This window comes from Leishmania braziliensis, chromosome 11 (genome assembly GCF_000002845.2).
Source record: "Leishmania braziliensis MHOM/BR/75/M2904 complete genome, chromosome 11".
In the NCBI taxonomy this organism is placed as follows: Eukaryota; Euglenozoa; class Kinetoplastea; order Trypanosomatida; family Trypanosomatidae; genus Leishmania; species Leishmania braziliensis.
In genome coordinates this window covers 533263-552825 of record NC_009303.2, presented here as the reverse complement: position 1 = coordinate 552825, position 19563 = coordinate 533263, and the positions used below count along the sequence as shown (strand labels likewise).

Sequence of the window (19563 nt, the reverse complement as noted above, 5' to 3'; positions counted from 1 at the left end):
TTANNTAGCCAGCTTCGCGCATGACATCGCACGGTGGTCCGTGGCAAGCGCGTATTCGCAGCTCCGCTTCGGAGCACCCTGTGGTGCTCCACCAGGTGTCGCAGCATTAGTTGTGCCGCGCGTGGTTCCGCGTGTGCCGAGTACCGCGCCTGGAAGCGGTCCGCCTGCAGGTCTGGGTCCTCGAACCGGCCTCCCGACCGGACGCGGCGACGCAGCTGGTACTGGCGCAGTTTTTCGAGGACGCGTTCCGCCTCGCCGTCGTCGCCGCCAAGTTGCCGTTCCAGGTCCTCGGTCCAGCGCTGCCGGTAGGTCCACATTTCTGTGGCGCCCGCGTCGCGGAGGTGAAGCACAGCACCCCAGCCCTCCAGCGACGCGTCGGTGAAGGCCACCGCGTCATAGGTCGCCTCGTCCGTCGTTGGGTGTCTCTCGTCCGAGATTTTCCACCACGGATTCTGCACCAGTGCGCCGCCGATCTCCTGCAGCGACCGCGCCACGGAGGAGTCAATGTAAGGAACCGCGTCGTCCCAGTCGTACCCGCGGAACGTCAGCCGGTATATGCCTCGGTAGGCTCTCAGCAGCTTGAATGCCCGTGCGGGGTTCATTTGCGTGGTGTGGAGCGCGAAGAAGATCAGCGAGATGAGCGAGGCCAGACTGCGTATGGTGTGGCTGGTCTTTTGGAGCGCAAGCTTCAGCTTCGCCACCGTCTTCACCGAGTTGCGGATCAGACGCTCACGGCCATTCCATGTGTATTCCTCGCCGAGAAAAACGGTGTTGGCACTCGCCAGCTGCAGGATTTCCTCGTCCGACATCGCCTCCAGCTCGTCCCGGTTGGGTGACGTCATCAGGTTCGCCGCCTTGATGCGTGCGACGACCGTGCGCACCGCGAGCACAAACTCACGCTCCTGACCTTCGCGTGCGGCCACGAGAATGTTGTCGATGAGCGTGGTGATGGTGACGGGCGTGTCGATGTCGACAATCGCCCACGTCACCGCCTGGCCGACGGCAACGCTCCACCGCGCGCCGGTCGGGAGAGTACGAAGACGGTAGTATCGCCCGTCATGCCTGGCTCGAAAAACGAACTTGTTACGGAGTGTCGCCGCGATCGGGATAGCGTCGTAATAAGCTTCGAAGTCGATCTGTAGCATGTAACGGGCGTATCGCAGCCGCTGTCGTCTTCCGAGGCGCGTGTCGTAGTGGACGCGCGGGACGTGATGTTTGGGGATCACGCGGTTCAGCAGGGGCTCCGTGATGAGGCGTCGTCGTCCTTTCAGCTCCGGCACCGTGAAGACGTTCACGCCGTGCATGCCCTCTGGCAATTGCACCTGGGCGCCGATGTCGCTGATCGGGCACGGTTCAAACTTGCCCATCTCGACCGCCTGTTGGATTTCCGCCGCTGTGAGCACGCACTTTTTGATGGTCCTCGACGTCCGCAACCCATCGTAGAAGGAGGGATCCAGAAAGCACTGGATTCGCTGGAGAAACCGCTTCGTTGAGGCGCGTTTTGTCGGCATCGCCAGCACGGTATCCATGTCCAGTGGTGTGTTCCGTTTCAGGTGCAGCGGCCACTGCTTCACGAGTGCCGGTCGCTCCGTCAGCACTTGGATGAAACCGGACATCTGGTCCACCATGGCCGACACCTCCTGTGGTGCGATTCCGAGATTCGCGCACGATGACTCTTGCGATCGGAAACGGAACACGGAAGCCGCAGCCTCTAGAGGGTCTGGAATAGCGCTCTTCCGGCGTTGACCCTTGCGGTCTCGGCCTCCACCGTAGGCTGCTGGCCATACCCAAGATAGCGCAGCAGCGTGGCCTGCTTCGCGTGCCCGGAAATCATCATCAGGTCCTTCAACGGGACACCCGCTTCCGCCATACAACGGAGCGCGCCTTTCCGGATCGAGGGCAGCTGTGCACCTCGCATCTCTCTTCGCACCTCCTGGGCGATCAGTGCCCGCAGCTCCTCCACGTGTGGTGAGAAAAGCTCCTCGGATGGTTTTTTCTCGACCAGCATCTCCTGCAGCGTCGCTGCGAGGTCCCTCGTTAGCATCGATGGGATCGGGTATGGGCCACGTGTTTTGGCACCCTTTCCCTTGCGGATCGTCAGCGTGACCTTCACGTATGTATCCGTCGATGCTCCCGGGAACAGCGTCACGTCCTTCGCTCGGAGCGTGGAAATGTCGCACGCTCGCGCTGCGAATCCCCACATCATGGCGAGGAACAGCGCGGCACGAGGGTGACCGAGTCGGAGTCTTCCGATGATCGCTTCGACTTGGCGTCGCGAAACAAAGGGAGGCGCATCCGGCACCGACTCCTTCATGTAGCGCTGCACCGTGCCAAAAGCGCTTCGCCACTCGGGATCGTCCTGGAGGCGAATACCCCGCGCCTGCGTCGAGTAGAGCGGCAGGTCGCGCAGCGCACCCGCCACCGCGGCAAAGGCCTTCGCGGTGGTTGCCCACTTCCATTTCCGGGCCCTTGCGGTCGACAGAATCAAGTCGATGCATGCCGCCGGAAAGCGCATGAGCATCTGTTCCGAGTTCATCGACTTGATTCGCGTCAACCATCGCAAGTGGTGTGCGCGAGTGTCGGGCCTCACCAAGTTCCATGCGAGCTGTGAGATGTGTGGCGGTTTCGCGGCGAAGAGGAACCAGTTTCTCGGGCAGACCTCTGCCTCTTCTTTTTGCGAAAGAGGCCTGCCCTGCATGTTTAAAGGATTGGAGCGGAGGCTTTCGAGAGCGCGCATTGCCTCTGTCGAGATGTTCGCGTCGACGTCCGCGTACCCATCACCCTTCTGGTTTCCTGGAACGCTGTACGGCCCGCCGTCCTCCTCGTCCTCTTGGAGTGGGTCCCTTCCGGCGCCGTCGCCTGGCCATCTTTTTCTCTTCACCAGCCGCAGCCGTTGGCCATCGGACGGATCCTGGTGTGCCTCTGATGCCGCACTTCGCGGAAGAGGAATGTATCGTGACGCGTGACGTGGGGCACGCTGTCTCTTCGACGATTGGTAGTGCGTCCACGTCGCTGGAACGTAGACTCCCACCGTTGCCTCCGAGGCGTCCTTTGTGAGAACGTAATGACTCGGATAGCGCACGCCATTCATATCTGCCGGCGCCTCACGGAGACATGCTCCTAGCAGAAACCTGTATCCTTTAATCACGTCGTATAATGTCGGTAACGACGGTCCACGGACAAGGTACAGTTCGTCGATCGAGGGGTCCAAGGTCACCTCCTCGCTTCGGTTCTCTTCTCGAAAGGTCACCCCATTCGGGTCGGTCGGTGAGGCATCGACCATGTGGATCTTCTTTCGGAGAAGCTTCAGCATCTCTTGGACGCTGTAAGGCTGCAGTGGTGTCAGCTTGTGCCTCACGCGTTGCTGTCCCACCGCTGTGTCGGTCAGACCGTGTGCCACACCATCGCCGACTCGCGCCAGAGCCGTCGCAGCCCACAGGTGATCCAGGACTGCTTCGTACACCTTTCTGGCATGTTTGTTCGCCTCCAAGAGGGTGATTTCTGTCCACTCAGAAATGCATTTCCCATGCTGAACGTGTGGTGACACGTTCGTCGGGATAATGCCTTCTGAGCTCACCGTGGCGTCGTTTGGCGCATGCTCAGGCGTACGTGTGACGGAGTTTTTCTTCCTCCGCGGGAGGCCGATCACCGGCAGATCCTCATCCTCGGATGGAAATTCGCTCGAGTTTAGAGAGCGTGTTTTGTCTCCATTCCTACCTGTTGCGGATCTACCTGAGGAACTCGCGGGTGTTCTCCTGTCACTTTTCCTCGCGGCTTTTCGCCGTGGGAGTGGAGCATCCATTGCGGATCTCTCCGGACGTTTACGGGAAGGTGCTTTTGACGCGGGTACAGGCGTCTGTGGCGTGCGCTTTGTGCGCTCAGCCCGGTCCATCTTTGTGCGCACCGTTTCCTCCTTTTTCTTTTGCCGAGGAGGTGGCTTTGGAGCACGTGCTTTCGGCTGGTTTGCGCGCCTGGAATCCCGTTTCGGGTTCGTGGATTTCGTTGCGCGCCTTTCGCCACCACCCAAGTGGAAAGTGTCTTCACGGACCACCGTGGTTTTCTTCAACCACGGTTTGTGCTCGATTTCGTTGTAGAAGAAATCTTTCCGTGACACCGGGTGGTTCGTCAGAATTTTCCTCATTTTTTCGAGGAAATATTCGCGTGGCGGGTGGTGTTTCGACGCCGCGTAAAGCAGGCGCCGCATGCACTTTGCCATGTCGTGGCTATGGTCGATTTGTATGTCCAGATGAGCGCCGAAAAATACGGCAGACATATACAAACCGCAGTCGTCGCTATAGCGTTCCTGACGTGGTGAAAATTCATTCACCAAACGCAAAGCTGGCCAGACCATTTTGAAGTGCTTACGCAGTTTTTCTTCCACTATGGGAGAAGGTGCGGAGTCGAAGATGCTCAGCTGTATTTCTGCTGAGTCCCGCGTCCCTTTCTCCAAAAGCCCTGCGATCCAGTGCTTCATAATGAAGATTGGGAAAAACACTACGCCGTGACGGTGCACCTTTGCCTTGAGTTGTTGCGCGCGTTTCCAATCAAGGTGCACCATCGTGTCCGACGGAACGATCCGTTTCTTAGGGAGGTACGCTTTGTAGATCACATCGAGTTCGATATTCGATGTTTTCCCCTCGCGCATGTCACCGCCCCACATTTCTTTTGCAAATGACCTTGCGATACCGAATGTGGTTTGCCTCTTGTGTGCGGTGGCCTCCTGCGAAACGTCGGCTGTGGCTCCGTCGGGCGTTAGTTTTTTGACCCGTCCTGTGCCTCGCCTCCGCGGAAAAACTTACGTCGGTTGTCTCCGGCGTTTCCTCGGTAACCGTTTCGTTGGCCTGTGCCTCTTCCGTTGTGTTTTGCCGGACCATAGGTATAGTCGTTTGAATTTTGGTAATCGTGCTGGCTCTGGCTATTCCTCGGAATCCGCTGTCCGAATTTTTGTTCTTTCAGGCATTGTGAAAGCAAGTCTTTCATTTTTAGTAGGTTTTCTTCAGTGAGTCCCGAGAGTGCTTCGAATCCTGCCATGTCCAGTGCTCCGATCTGTGTCCCGTCGGCTCCGAGAATTGGCGCGTATGGCGCGCCTCCTTCTAGGATATCTGACCCGTCTCTGTTCGGAGCCCGGTAGGTATCACACGGATGTTTTCGGTGCACTCCGCTGCCCTCAACTGTTCTTGGTCCTGCTTGACTTTCGCTGTGTGCCTTTTCGAAAGTGATGCGGTTGAGGTGCTCTAACCTGTCCGTTTCGGGAACCAAAGGCACTTCGACCCGTGTCAAAACTTTTCTCCATTGCCGCATTCCTCCTGCACTGGTTTGTGCGATTTGCGTGTTGTATGCGAGTAAACGTGACGTCATGGGCTCGTCCACAAACATGGCCAACCATGCTGCAATACGTTGGTCGGCGGTGGCTTTTTGTGCCCGTGGTCCCGTCAAGCCCAGCAGAGTCGCGGTAGTGATGGCAATAACGGGTGTCATTTGTTTCGCTACGATTGCTGCCTCCATTTTGACTTTGTATCCCTCCAGTGGGTTTTTTGAGGCTTCTATGTTATCCCATATTTCTTCCCACCTTTCTTCCACGTCCAGCACTTGTTGGATTTCTTTGTCTGCGAACAACTTTTGGGCGTCCATCACTTCCTTCTTGATATTTTTTGTTGTGGGATCTGCTGCGCCAACACTCCTCAGTAGTGATTTTGTCATACCCTTACAGGCGAAATGAAAATCGGCATCTGTCATACCGCCTTCGCGGTATAATTTTCTTGTGAGTTCTGCCGTCATCTTTGTAGCCTCCTCTGCGACGAATAATTCGAGGTACTCATCCAGCTCTTTCTCGGTTAGTCGTTTGTCGGACATTTCCGATGTAGGTGAGTCGGAGGAAAAGGGAAAACGTGCGCTTTTGTCACAGAGATTCGAGTATGTGTCTGGAGAAACGTTTCTGAATATGTAGTCGTTTTTCCGTCGCTGGCCGCATGAACTCCACTTAGTGTGATTACTATATACATTTGGAGAAGAGATAGAGGGACAACAGTAAAGTAAGAATCCATAGAAACAGATGCAAGTACATATTTGCCGACCTGTGGCCATAATTTCCAATCGGGAAACATTATGGTACACAGACGGTCACACATCACAAGTGGAAGTGAGGAGTCGGTTTCCGAGACACACACACTCACTCAGGATTCCTTTTCCACGGATACAAGAAACCGATTCAGCTATCGGTCAAAACAGATCCAACACCACATCCCACCAACCACCACCCCCCCCCCTATAAGGTCAAGTGCCATTCGATTGCCTTTGTGGTTTTACACGCCGCCAATGGAACCCTAACCCTAACCCTAACCCTAACCCTAACCCTAACCCTAACCCTAACCCTAACCCTAACCCTAACCCTAACCCTAACCCTAACCCTAACCCTAACCCTAACCCTAACCCTAACCCTAACCCTAACCCTAACCCTAACCCTAACCCTAACCCTAACCCTAACCCTAACCCTAACCCTAACCCTAACCCTAACCCTAACCCTAACCCTAACCCTAACCCTAACCCTAACCCTAACCCTAACCCTAACCCTAACCCTAACCCTAACCCTAACCCTAACCCTAACCCTAACCCTAACCCTAACCCTAACCCTAACCCTAACCCTAATGCCACCGTCCTGTGTGATAGGGTGCTCGCGAAGATATAATTTCTTGAAGACAACAGAGGGCGAGAAGGGAGAAAGATTTGTGGAAGGCAGATGGGTATGGAACTAATCTTCGCGACCCCATTGGGAAGCGGCAAGGCAGGCACGCAACCACGACCGCGACGCCGCGTCATGATTATGCCGCCGGCCTCCTCTACCGCGTTCAGTCGCGTGAGGAGCACATCAAGTCGTCTTGGACTTCTTTCGTGTGCTTTTTCTTATGGCTTGGCACCGGTACCGGGGAAGCCTCCCCCACCGGGTGCCCATTCATTACGGTCAGAGGGCGGCATGCCAAACGGACATGCGGGGAGTCGCCAGAAGAAAGGAAACGAGTCGGTCAGCCACCGAAAAAACAATCAAGCTACCAGCGCTAGCTGCAGCGGCGCACGCAGGGACGCACGTACACGAATCCCGGCGGCGCTGCGGTCGGCAAATCTACAAAAACGGAAGCTACAGAACCCGAAGGGATCACTGGGAACAACCGGGGACCCATGTCGCAGAGGAAACTACAAACGCACAAAAGTAGAAAAACAGGGTGGTCTGAAAAGGAAAGGGGAACTGGGTGGATGATGGGCGCGCCCCATCAGGAAGAAGGTATAAAGAAAGGAAACCACGCTCACGGGTTAAGAGAATCTGTTTGAAAGGAAACTTTGAAACTTTGTTGAAACGAGAAATTCATCATCTTGCAAAATATTACCTGAACAGAAAGCGGTTCATTTAAAGGAAATTTTTCAACCCGAAAATTTTTCACTCACCATCTACATGCGGTTCGTCCACGCCACAGTCGACGCCCTCACCTTCCCACGGTTCCCGGAGTACACACCCCGCATCCGCGGAAGGAAACCGGTCCGCCGTTCTGTGGCCTTCCGGTCCGTTCCGGACATCCGAGAAATTCGTGTCTAGGGTTGGGTGGGTGGGCGTTTTTTCGTCGCGGGCCGCATCAACACTTAGAGTGGATTACTTCATTTATGAATAACACATTAGAGAAGAAATAAAGGGACAATAGAAAGTAATCATTCATAACAGAAACACATATTTCCGACCTGTGGCCATAATTTCCAATCGGGAAACATTATGGCACCCAGCCTGTATATTTCGCAAATCCATCACCACATCCCACCAACCACCCCCATCCCCCTTCCAGTTCTTTTGCCCAGACAAATTAACCCGGCCAACTATAAGGTCAAGTGCCATTCGATTGCCTTTGTGGTTTTACACGCCGCCAATGGAACCCTAACCCTAACCCTAACCCTAACCCTAACCCTAACCCTAACCCTAACCCCTAACCCTACCCTAACCCTAACCCTAACCCTAACCCTACCCTAACCCTAACCCTAACCCTAACCCTAACCCTAACCCTAACCCTAACCCTAACCCTAACCCTAACCCTAACCCTAACCCTAACCCTAACCCTAACCCTAACCCTAACCCTAACCCTAACCCTAACCCTAACCCTAACCCTAACCCTAACCCTAACCCTAACCCTAACCCTAACCCTAACCCTAACCCTAACCCTAACCCTAACCCTAACCCTAACCCTAACCCTAACCCTAACCCTAACCCTAACCCTAACCCTAATGCCACCGTCCTGTGTGATAGGGTGCTCGCGAAGATATAATTTCTTGAAGACAAGTAAAGGGCGAGAAGGGAGAAAGATTTGTGGAAGGCAGATGGGTATGGAGAGAACCTTCGCGACCCCATTGGGAAGCGGCAAGGCAGGCACGCAACCACGACCGCGGCGCCGCGTCATGATTATGCCGCCGGTCCCCTCTACCGCGCTCGGTCGCGTGAGGAGCACATCAAGTCGTCTTGGACTTCTTTTGTGTGCTTTTTCTTATGGCTTGGCACCGGTACCGGGGAAGCCTCCCCCACCGGGTGCCCATTCATTACGGTCAGAGGGCGGCATGCCAAACGGACATGCGGGGAGTCGCCAGAAGAAAGGAAACGAGTCGGTCAGCCGCCGAAAAAACAATCAAGCTACAAGCGCCAGCACCAGCGGGGCACGCAGGGACGCACGTACACGAATCCAGGCGGCGCTGCGGTCGCCAAATCTACAAAAACGGAAGCTACAGAACCCGAAGGGATCGCTGGGAACAATCGGGAACCCATGTCGCAGAGGAAACTACAAAGTCAAAACTACAAACGCACAAAAGTAGAAATACAGGGTGGGCTGAAAAGAAAGGGGAACTGGGTGGATGATGGGCGCGCCCACTCGCTTCCAATCGTGTCGTCCGCGAGGGTCTGTGCTGTCCAAACCCGTTCCCGCACCTGGCTCGTCGCGGTTCAAGGTTTCACCTCGCCAACTCCGAGTCTCGGGGCGACGCTGGGTCCGACATCCGCATAAAACCAGGGCCGAGACCCTGTTTGAAAACGGTGCATCTCGTGCGCCTTCGGGGACGAGTCCCCAGGTGAAGACCGTTAGGGTCCATTCTCAGGGAAGGGAGAAAACAGCTTAGCGCCAGGCGCCTGCCATCAGGAAGGAAAAACAAGAGACAATGAACAATGTTTTATGAGAAATTAAAAATGAGAAATCACTTCAAAATTTACCTGAAACGAAAGCCATTCATGTTACGAAAAAATACAACTCGCAAAAATACAACTCGCAAAAATACAACTCGCCTCCTGCGTTGGTAGGCTCAACTTGCGGTTCTTCCACGCCGTGGTCGGCACCCGCACCCTCCCGCGGTTCCCGGAGCACACACACACCTCCGCGGAGGGAAACCGGTTCGCCGTTCTGTGGCCTTCCGGTCCGTTCCGGACATCCGAGAGATTCATGTCTAGGGTTGGGTGGGTGGGCGTTTTTCCGTCGCTGGCCGCATGAACTCCACTTAGTGTGATTACTATATACATTTGGAGAAGAGATAAAGGGACAAAGGTAAAGTAGGAATCCATAGAAACAGATGCAAGAGTACATATTTGCCGACCTGTGGCCATAATTTCCAATCGGGAAACATTATGGTACACAGACGGTCACACATCACAAATGGAAGTGAGGAGTCGGTTTCCGAGACACACACACTCACTCAGGATTCCTTTTCCACGGATACAAGAAACCGATTCAGCTATCGGTCAAAACAGATCCAACACCACATCCCACCAACCACCACCCCCCCCCCTATAAGGTCAAGTGCCATTCGATTGCCTTTGTGGTTTTACACGCCGCCAATGGAATGCCACCGTCCTGTGTGATAGGGTGCTCGCGAAGATATGATTTCTTGAAGACAAGTAAAGGGCGAGAAGGGAGAAAGATTTGTGGAAGGCAGATGGGTATGGAGAGAGCCTTCGCGACCCCATTGGGAAGCGGCAAGGCAGGCACGCAACCACGACCGCGGCGCCGCGTCATGATTATGCCGCCGGTCCCCTCTACCGCGCTCGGTCGCGTGAGGAGCACATCAAGTCGTCTTGGACTTCTTTTGTGTGCTTTTTCTTATGGCTTGGCACCGGTACCGGGGAAGCCTCCCCCCATAGCACGCGGTTAGCCATCCATATCTTGTGAGCGATGTCGTCGCACCGTCCTCCGGAGAGTCGGCCGTCAGGTTCCGGCTCCCCTCGGATGTTTCTGGTGACGATCATATCTCGCCGCCCTCCTCGCGGCGCCGCTCTTCGCATAGCGGACACCACGTGTGCCGGAGGAACGGCACGCCAAACGGTTCAACTCGGTGAACCTCCAGCGATCCTGTCGCGTCCACCCCGAAGTGTCGCGAGTAGGCGTCCGCCGGATTCCGCGCACCCTCGACGTAGAAAAAGACTACGTCGATCCCTCTGTTGTACCAGAGGTCGTAGGTGTATTCGAAAAGTTTGTTCAGGGCGTAGCCTCTGCCAATGCCGCCGAAACCGTTCAGGTGTTTCTGCGCAATGACAATCGCACGGTGGTCCGTGGCAAGCGCGATTCGCGCTCCGTTGGGCACCCTGTGGTGCTCCACCAGGTGTCGCAGCATTAGTTGAGCCGCGCGTGGTTCCGCGTGTGCCGAGTACCGCGCCTGGAAGCGGTCCGCCTGCAGGTCTGGGTCCTCGAACCGGCCTCCCGACCGGACGCGGCGACGCAGCTGGTACTGGCGCAGTTTTTCAAGGACGCGTTCCGCCTCACCGTCGTCGCCGCCGAGTTGCCGTTCCAGGTCCTCGGTCCAGCGCTGCCGATAGGTCCACATTTCTGTGGCGCCCGCGTCGCGGAGGTGAAGCACAGCACCCCAGCCCTCCAGCGACGCGTCGGTGAAGGCCACCGCGTCATAGGTCGCCTCGTCCGTCGTTGGGTGTCTCTCGTCCGAGATTTTCCACCACGGATTCTGCACCAGTGCGCCGCCGATCTCCTGCAGCGACCGCGCCACGGAGGAGTCAATGTAAGGAACCGCGTCGTCCCAGTCGTACCCGCGGAACGTCAGCCGGTATATGCCTCGGTAGGCTCTCAGCAGCTTGAATGCCCGTGCGGGGTTCATTTGCGTGGTATGGAGCGCGAAGAAGATCAGCGAGATGAGCGAGGCCAGACTGCGTATGGTGTGGCTGGTCTTTTGGAGCGCAAGCTTCAGCTTCGCCACCGTCTTCACCGAGTTGCGGATCAGACGCTCACGGCCATTCCATGTGTATCTTCACCGAGAAAAACGGTGTTGGCACTCGCCAGCTGCAGGATTTCCTCGTCCGACATCGCCTCCAGCTCGTCCCGGTTGGGTGACGTCATCAGGTTCGCCGCCTTGATGCGTGCGACGACCGTGCGCACCGCGAGCACAAACTCACGCTCCTGACCTTCGCGTGCGGCCACGAGAATGTTGTCGATGAGCGTGGTGATGGTGACGGGCGTGTCGATGTCGACAATCGTCCACGTCACCGCCTGGCCGACGGCAACGCTCCACCGCGCACCGGTCGGGAGAGTACGAAGGCGGTAGTATCGCCCGTCATGCCTGGCTCGAAAAACGAACTTGTTACGGAGTGTCGCCGCGATCGGGATAGCGTCGTAATAAGCTTCGAAGTCGATCTGTAGCATGTACCGGGCGTATCGCAGCCGCTGTCGTCTTCCGAGGCGCGTGTCGTAGTGGACGCGCGGGACGTGATGTTTGGGAATCACGCGGTTCAGCAGGGGCTCCGTGATGAGGCGTCGTCGTCCTTTCAGCTCCGGCACCGTGAAGACGTTCACCCCGTGCATGCCCTCTGGCAATTGCACCTGGGCGCCGATGTCGCTGATCGGGCACGGTTCGAACTTGCCCATCTCGATCGCCTGTTGGATTTCCGCCGCTGTGAGCGCACACTTTTTGATGGTCCGTGAGGTCCTCAACCCATCGTAGAAGGAGGGATCCAGAAAGCACTGGATTCGCTGGAGAAACCGCTTCGTTGAGGCGCGTTTTGTCGGCATCGCGAGCACGGTATCCATGTCCAGTGGTGTGTTCCGTTTCAGGTGCAACGGCCACTGCTTCACGAGTGCCGGTCGCTCCGTCAGCACTTGGATGAAACCGGACATCTGGTCCACCATGGCCGACACCTCCTGTGGTGCGATTCCGAGATTCGCGCACGATGACTCTTGCGATCGGAAACGGAACACGGAAGCCGCAGCCTCTAGAGGGTCTGGAATAGCGCTCTTCCGGCGTTGTCCCTTGCGGTCTCGGCCTCCACCGTAGGCTGCTGGCCATACCCAAGATAGCGCAGCAGCGTGGCCTGCTTCGCGTGCCCGGAGATCATCATCAGGTCCTTCAGCGGGACACCCGCTTCCGCCATGCAACGGAGCGCGCCTTTCCGGATCGAGGGCAGCTGTGCACCTCGCATCTCTCTTCGCACCTCCTGGGCGATCAGTGCCCGCAGCTCCTCCACGTGTGGTGAGAAAAGCTCCTCGGATGGTCTTTTCTCGACCAGCATCTCCTGCAGCGTCGCTGCGAGGTCCCTCGTTAGCATCGATGGGATCGGGTATGGGCCACGTGTTTTGGCACCCTTTCCCTTGCGGATCGTCAGCGTGACCTTCACGTATGTATCCGTCGATGCTCCCGGGAACAGCGTCACGTCCTTTGCTCGGAGCGTGGAAATGTCGCACGCTCGCGCTGCGAATCCCCACATCATGGCGAGGAACAGCGCGGCACGAGGGTGACCGAGTCGGAGTCTTCCGATGATCGCTTCGACTTGGCGTCGCGAAACAAAGGGAGGCGCATCCGGCACCGACTCCTTCATGTAGCGCTGCACCGTGCCAAAAGCGCTTCGCCACTCGGGATCGTCCTGGAGGCGAATACCCCGCGCCTGCGTCGAGTAGAGCGGCAGGTCGCGCAGCGCACCCGCCACCGCGGCAAAGGCCTTCGCGGTTGTTGCCCACTTCCATTTCCGGGCCCTTGCGGTCGACAGAATCAAGTCGATGCATGCCGCCGGAAAGCGCATGAGCATCTGTTCCGAGTTCATCGACTTGATTCGCGTTAACCATCGCAAGTGGTGTGCGCGGGTGTCGGGCCGCACAAGACTCCATGCGAGCTGTGAGATGTGTGGCGGTTTCGCGGCGAAGAGGAACCAGTTTCTCGGGCAGACCTCTGCCTCTTCGTTTTTTGAAAGAGGCCTGCCCTGCATGTTTAAAGGATTGGAGCGGAGGCTTTCGAGAGCGCGCATTGCCTCGGCCGAGATGTTCGCGTCGACGTCCGCATATCCATCACCTTTCTGGTTTCCTGGAGTCCTGTACGTCGCGCCGTCCTCCTCGTCCTCTTGGAGTGGGTCCCTTCCGGCGCCGTCGCCTGGCCATCTTTTTCTCTTCACCAGGCGCGGCCGTTGGCCATCGGACGGATCCTGGTGTGCCTCTGATGCCGCACTTCGCGGAAGAGGAATGTATCGTGACGCGTGACGTGGGGCACGCTGTCTCTTCGACGATTGGTAGTGCGTCCACGTCGCTGGAACGTAGACTCCCACCGTTGCCTCCGAGGCGTCCTTTGTGAGAACGTAATGACTCGGATAGCGCACGCCATTCACATCTGCCGGCGCCTCCCGGAGACATGCTCCTAGCAGAAACCTGTATCCTTTAATCACGTCGTATAATGTCGGTAACGACGGTCCACGGACAAGGTACAGTTCGTCAATTGCGGGGTTGAGGGTCACCTCCTCGCTTCGGTTTTCTTCTCGAAGAATCACCCCATTCGGGTCGGTCGGCGAGGCATCGACCATGTGGATCTTCTTTCGGAGAAGCTTCAGCATCTCTTGGACGCTGTAAGGCTGCAGTGGTGTCAGCTTGTGCCTCACGCGTTGCTGTCCCACCGCTGTGTCGGTCAGACCGTGTGCCACACCATCGCCGACTCGCGCCAGAGCCGTCGCAGCCCACAGGTGATCCAGGACTGCTTCGTACACCTTTCTGGCATGTTTGTTCGCCTCCGCGAGGGTGATTTCTGTCCACTCAGAAATGCATTTCCCATGCTGAACGTGTGGTGACACGTTCGTCGGGATAATGCCTTCTGAGCTCACCGTGGCGTCGTTTGGCGCATGCTCAGGTGTACGTGTGACGGAGTTTTTCTTCCTCCACGGGAGGTCGATCACCGGCAGATCCTCATCATCGGATGGAAATTCGCTCGAGTTTAGAGAGCGTGTTTTGTTTCCATTCCTACCTGTTGCGGATCTACCTGAGGAACTCGCTGGTGTTCTCCTGTCACTTTTCCTCGCGGCCTTTCGCCGTGGGAGTGGGGCATCCATTGCGGATCTCTCCGGACGTTTACGAGAAGGTGCTTTTGACGCGGGTACAGGCGTCTGTGGCGTGCGCTTTGGGCGCTCAGCCCGGTCCATCTTTGTGCGCACCGTTTCCTCCTTTTTCTTTTGCCGAGGAGGTGGCTTTGGAGAACGTGCTTTCGGCTGGTTTGCGCGCCTGGAATCCCGTTTCGGGTTCGTGGATTTCGTTGCGCGCCTTTCGCCACCACCCAAGTGGAAAGTGTCTTCACGGACCACCGTGGTTTTCTTCAACCACGGCTTGTGCTCGATTTCGTTGTAGAAGAAATCTTTCCGTGACACCGGGTGGTTCGTCAGAATTTTCCTCATTTTCTCGAGGAAATATTCGCGTGGCGGGTGGTGTTTCGACGCCGCGTAAAGCAGGCGCCGCATGCACTTTGCCATGTCGTGGCTATGGTCGATTTGTATGTCCAGATGAACGCCGAAAAATACGGCAGACATGTACAAACCGCAGTCGTCGCTATAGCGTTCCTGACGTGGTGAAAATTCATTCACCAAACGCAAAGCTGGCCAGACCATTTTGAAGTGCTTACGCAGTTTTTCTTCCACTATGGGAGAAGGTGCGGAGTCCAGGATGCTCAGCTGTATTTCTGCTGAGTCCCGCGTCCCTTTCTCCAAAAGCCCTGCGATCCAGTGCTTCATAATGAAGATTGGGAAATAAACCACGCCGTGACGGTGCACCTTTGCCTTGAGTTGTTGCGCGCGTTTCCAATCAAGGTGCACCATCGTGTCCGACGGAACGATCCATTTCTTAGGGAGGTACGCTTTGTAGATCACATCGAGTTCGATGTTCGATGTTTTCCCCTCGCGCATGTCACCGCCCCACATTTCTTTTGCAAATGACCTTGCGATACCGAATGTGGTTTGCCTCTTGTGTGCGGTGGCCTCCTGCGAAACGTCGGCTGTGGCTCCGTCGGGCGTTAGTTTTTTGACCCGTCCTGTGCCTCGCCTCCGCGGAAAAACTTACGTCGGTTGTCTCCGGCGTTTCCTCGGTAACCGTTTCGTTGGCCTGTGCCTCTTCCGTTGTGTTTTGCCGGACCATAGGTATAGTCGTTTGAATTTTGGTAATCGTGCTGGCTCTGGCTATTCCTCGGAATCCGCTGTCCGAATTTTTGTTCTTTCAGGCATTGTGAAAGCAAGTCTTTCATTTTTAGTAGGTTTTCTTCAGTGAGTCCCGAGAGTGCTTCGAATCCTGCCATGTCCAGTGCTCCGATCTGTGTCCCGTCGGCTCCGAGAATTGGCGCGTATGGCGCGCCTCCTTCTAGGATATCTGACCCGTCTCTTTTCGGAGCCCGGTAGGTATCACACGGATGTTTTCGGTGCACTCCGCTGCCCTCAACTGTTCTTGGTCCTGCTTGACTTTCGCTGTGTGCCTTTTCGAAAGTGATGCGGTTGAGGTGCTCTAACCTGTCCGTTTCGGGAACCAAAGGCACTTCGACCCGTGTCAAAACTTTTCTCCATTGCCGCATTCCTCCTGCACTGGTTTGTGCGATTTGCGTGTTGTATGCGAGTAAACGTGACGTAATGGGCTCGTCCACAAACATGGCCAACCATGCTGCAATACGTTGGTCGGCGGTGGCTTTTTGTGCCCGTGGTCCCGTCAAGCCCAGCAGAGTCGCGGTAGTGATGGCAATAACGGGTGTCATCTGTTTCGCTACGATTGCTGCCTCCATTTTGACTTTGTATCCCTCCAGTGGGTTTTTTGAGGCTTCTATGTTATCCCGAATTTCTTCCCACCTTTCTTCCACGTCCAGCACTTGTTGGATTTCTTTGTTTGCGAACAACTTCTGGGCGTCCATCACTTCCTTCTTGATATTTTTTGTTGTGGGATCTGCTGCGCCAACACTCCTCAGTAGTGATTTTGTCATACCCTTACAGGCGAAATGAAAATCGGCATCTGTCATACCGCCTTCGCGGTATAATTTTCTTGTGAGTTCTGCCGTCATCTTTGTAGCCTCCTCTGCGACGAATAATTCGAGGTACTCATCCAGCTCTTTCTCGGTTAGTCGTTTGTCGGACATTTCCGATGTAGGTGAGTCGGAGGAAAGGGAAACCGTGCGCTTTTGTCGCAGAGATTCGAGTATGTGCCTGGAGAAACGTTTCTGAATATGTAGTCGTTTTTCCGTCGCTGGCCGCATGAACTCCACTTAGTGTGATTACTATATACATTTGGAGAAGAGATAGAGGGACAACAGTAAAGTAAGAATCCATAGAAACAGATGCAAGTACATATTTGCCGACCTGTGGCCATAATTTCCAATCGGGAAACATTATGGTACACAGACGGTCACACATCACAAGTGGAAGTGAGGAGTCGGTTTCCGAGACACACACACTCACTCAGGATTCCTTTTCCACGGATACAAGAAACCGATTCAGCTATCGGTCAAATTTCCCAGATCCAACACCACATCCCACCAACCACCACCACCCCCCCCCTATAAGGTCAAGTGCCATTCGATTGCCTTTGTGGTTTTACACGCCGCCAATGGAACCCTAACCCTAACCCTAACCCTAACCCTAACCCGTCGCTAAGCCTGTCGCTAAGCGCACCAGTACCCGTGTAGCTGCACCCTAGCTGTTGTGCAACCGTCCTACCGGAATTTGGGTTACTGTTGTTTGTATTGGGCTACAATCTAGTGTGCACGATGTGCTGGGTATGGACGCCATGTACCTTTTGTGCTGGGGCTCGGTTAGGAGCGCATTGCGGGTCGTGTGTTCAGTTGTTTGGAAGTACAAGAGTATACATATGTAGAAGGTGGTTCTCCTGGTGTGGATGTGGTAGCAGAATGCAGAATGTGCTGGACAGTGGAGTAGTGCAGCGTTACTGGGACCTGGATGGCTAGCCTTGCAAAGGTTGATGGTGATGAGAGGAAAAGGTTGGATGCACGTATCACGTTACATTGGAAAGCCCACTTTGGTGGTTTAAGAAGCACTCGTTCTGGTCTCTGTGGCTCCGTGTGGTTGAGTGGTGCTGAGCTTGCTTCCACTAAGTGGTTGGAAGCCCGCTGGGGTAAAGGCAGAGGAAGAAATGCTAGATATGTTGGGAGAGTCCGGAGAGTCCAGAGAGGACTGGAATGGAGAACAGTAGTGTAGCGGGTGAGGAAGCAACAGACACTTCGACTAGCAAAAAGCGAGTGCGGAAGAGACGTCGAGGAGCACAGATCCATCTTCGGCTTCACGTTAACTGTCAATGGACAAAAGAGGGGCCCCCGCAGTGAATTCCTTCCGCTGGGGCTGATAACATGCCCCGTGTCTCTTGTATAAAGTGTATCACAGGACGTGAACTTTCCCGTCAAGAAGATCTTTGTTCTCTAGGAGAGCGCGACCGGCTCGTGCCGTTGCCATTGTTCGTGCATTGCAATGGCTGCGTCAACTTCAGCGATCTCGCGCGATAGAGAATCAAGTGCGTCTTTGCGCTGCAGGACCGCAGATATCTCTTCTGCTTGTCGCCTAAGCTGACGGAAAAGCTCCTTGGCCTGTATATACCGCTCCCGACCCTCCTCCAGAAGATGAATCAGTTGCGACGCCTCCAGGTGAAGTGTCGTCTCAGTGGCGTCGTGCATTACTTTTGCGTCCCTGTAGGCGGTCTTAACAGCCTGCGCCTTGTCCGCCCAGTACGCCAACATGCGTGCGACACTGCCGTCCCGCCACTGAACGCGCTCGTGCAGCGAAGATGTAGCTCGTACAAAGGCATCTTCTTGCTGTGCGCAGCTCGTGGAGAGGCATATTAGCTCCTCCTCTTGCCCCCTCACCACCTCTTTCACATCCCTGAGAGTCGAGCGCCACGCCCGCTCGTAGGACAGCGAGTGCGACGAGGAGGACCCTGATACAGACACGATGTTGAACTGCTCATACCACGCGGAGGTTGGCACAATGCCGTCCTGAAGACACGCCGACTTGCGCACCGTAAGTGCACAGAGCGATGCTTCCAGCGCTGCAAATTTCTCGCTCAGGGTCGCTTGACGATCTGCGACCTGTTGTTCCTGGGTTGCAAGCCCCTGCGCGATCTTTGCTCGCTCCTCTTCGACGCATGTGCACGTCTCCATGAGCTGAGAGAGCAGCTTCATCACTCGCGTGCGCGCCGCTTCACGGTCGAGCAGGCGTTTATGGACTTGCTTGTAGGAGAAGGAGGGCGGTGGCGAGGGCATATAGGCATCGCACACCTCTGCGTCCATGCACTGCAGCAGCGGAAGGGGCGCACCGCTAGCCACATCCACACCAAAGCAGCGGCCCAGCAAAATGAGCCGCATGTCGCGCATCATATCCTCCATGGGAGGGGGAAAGACGTAGGGGAGCGTGTATGTGGATGGAAAGATACCTTTCTGTCCGCGGAGGTTGGTGCCAAGCCACCAGCCACTCTCATCGGCCTCCTCGACGTGCATCACGTCCCCCGCCTTGAGCGGCAAAAATCTGCTGCCCGGTATCGCATACTCGTGGATGGCATAGACAATGTGCTGCTCCGGCTGCACCATGGATCTGGCCTGGAGAAAAGCGGTAGGAAAGGGGGGTGAGGCGGAACTTTTTCTTGGGTAGAGACAACGTGCAATTGGCAGTGGAGAAGGTTCCCCTTCGTCAGAGGGAGAAGGAAAAGGGAACAGAAAACGATGGAGTTTATGGACTGGTCGACAACTCTATGAAAGCGCCCAACGGTACAGGACGGACTCCATGAGTACAGCGCCTGAGCCCCGCGCAGTGCAGCACCAAAGACGAAACACTCGTTTCACCATCGCCTTTGGCTGACCTTTTGCGATCAGCGGCAACCACAGAGTGAGTAAGGAGATGCCTACGAAGAGAGGCGCGCGAAATGGCAATGACGAAACTGCAGTGAACAGCCACACATCTGATTCCGTTTTCGTTTCACAACTTAGTACCGCGGTTGCACATGATCCACAGTGTAGCAGCTGCCCTCCTTTACGTGCACCTCGCCGTTAGCTCCAGGCAACAGCAACACACCCTCTTCATTTTGCAGCGCTATGTTACTTCCAAAGATATGGTGCGGGTAGGTAACGCCGCCGATGGTTTCCAGCTCACCGCCAAGATTGGTGAGAGACACACAGAAGTACCGTCGATGCTCGGCGTCCGTGCTCATTTGGCTCTCTCTCTCTTTTCACATTTGTTTTGACGTCCACGACGTCAGTACGACAAATTCAGCCAGGTCACTCAATAGAAGAGGTGCAAAAGAGTTGTTCTAGAGGAGGAGGAAGGTGGCAGGTCGG

The 19563-nt window shown here is 55.7% G+C and overlaps 3 protein-coding genes across 3 annotated transcripts; all 3 read right to left on the bottom strand.

The window, feature by feature from the left end:
* Positions 1-5: 5 nt before the first annotated feature.
* On the bottom strand, positions 6-6084 carry LBRM_11_1170 (TATE DNA transposons; the record flags this gene model as incomplete). The annotated part of the gene is given in 3 exon segments (XM_001563000.2): positions 6-1712; positions 1715-4753; positions 4756-6084. Coding segments are annotated over 3 exon segments (6075 nt in total), but the record flags the coding sequence as incomplete, so codon positions are not given.
* A 5150-nt stretch (positions 6085-11234) lies between these two features.
* LBRM_11_1160 (TATE DNA transposons) lies at positions 11235-15172 on the bottom strand (the record flags this gene model as incomplete). The annotated part of the gene is given in 2 exon segments (XM_001562999.1): positions 11235-13178; positions 13181-15172. Coding segments are annotated over 2 exon segments (3936 nt in total).
* Positions 15173-17658: 2486 nt separating this feature from the next.
* On the bottom strand, positions 17659-18819 carry LBRM_11_1150 (conserved hypothetical protein; the record flags this gene model as incomplete). Its single annotated transcript, XM_001562998.2, has 1 exon — positions 17659-18819. One exon carries the CDS (start codon positions 18817-18819, stop codon positions 17659-17661), a length of 1161 nt encoding a protein of 386 aa, XP_001563048.2.
* Between the last annotated feature and the right edge of the window lie 744 nt (positions 18820-19563).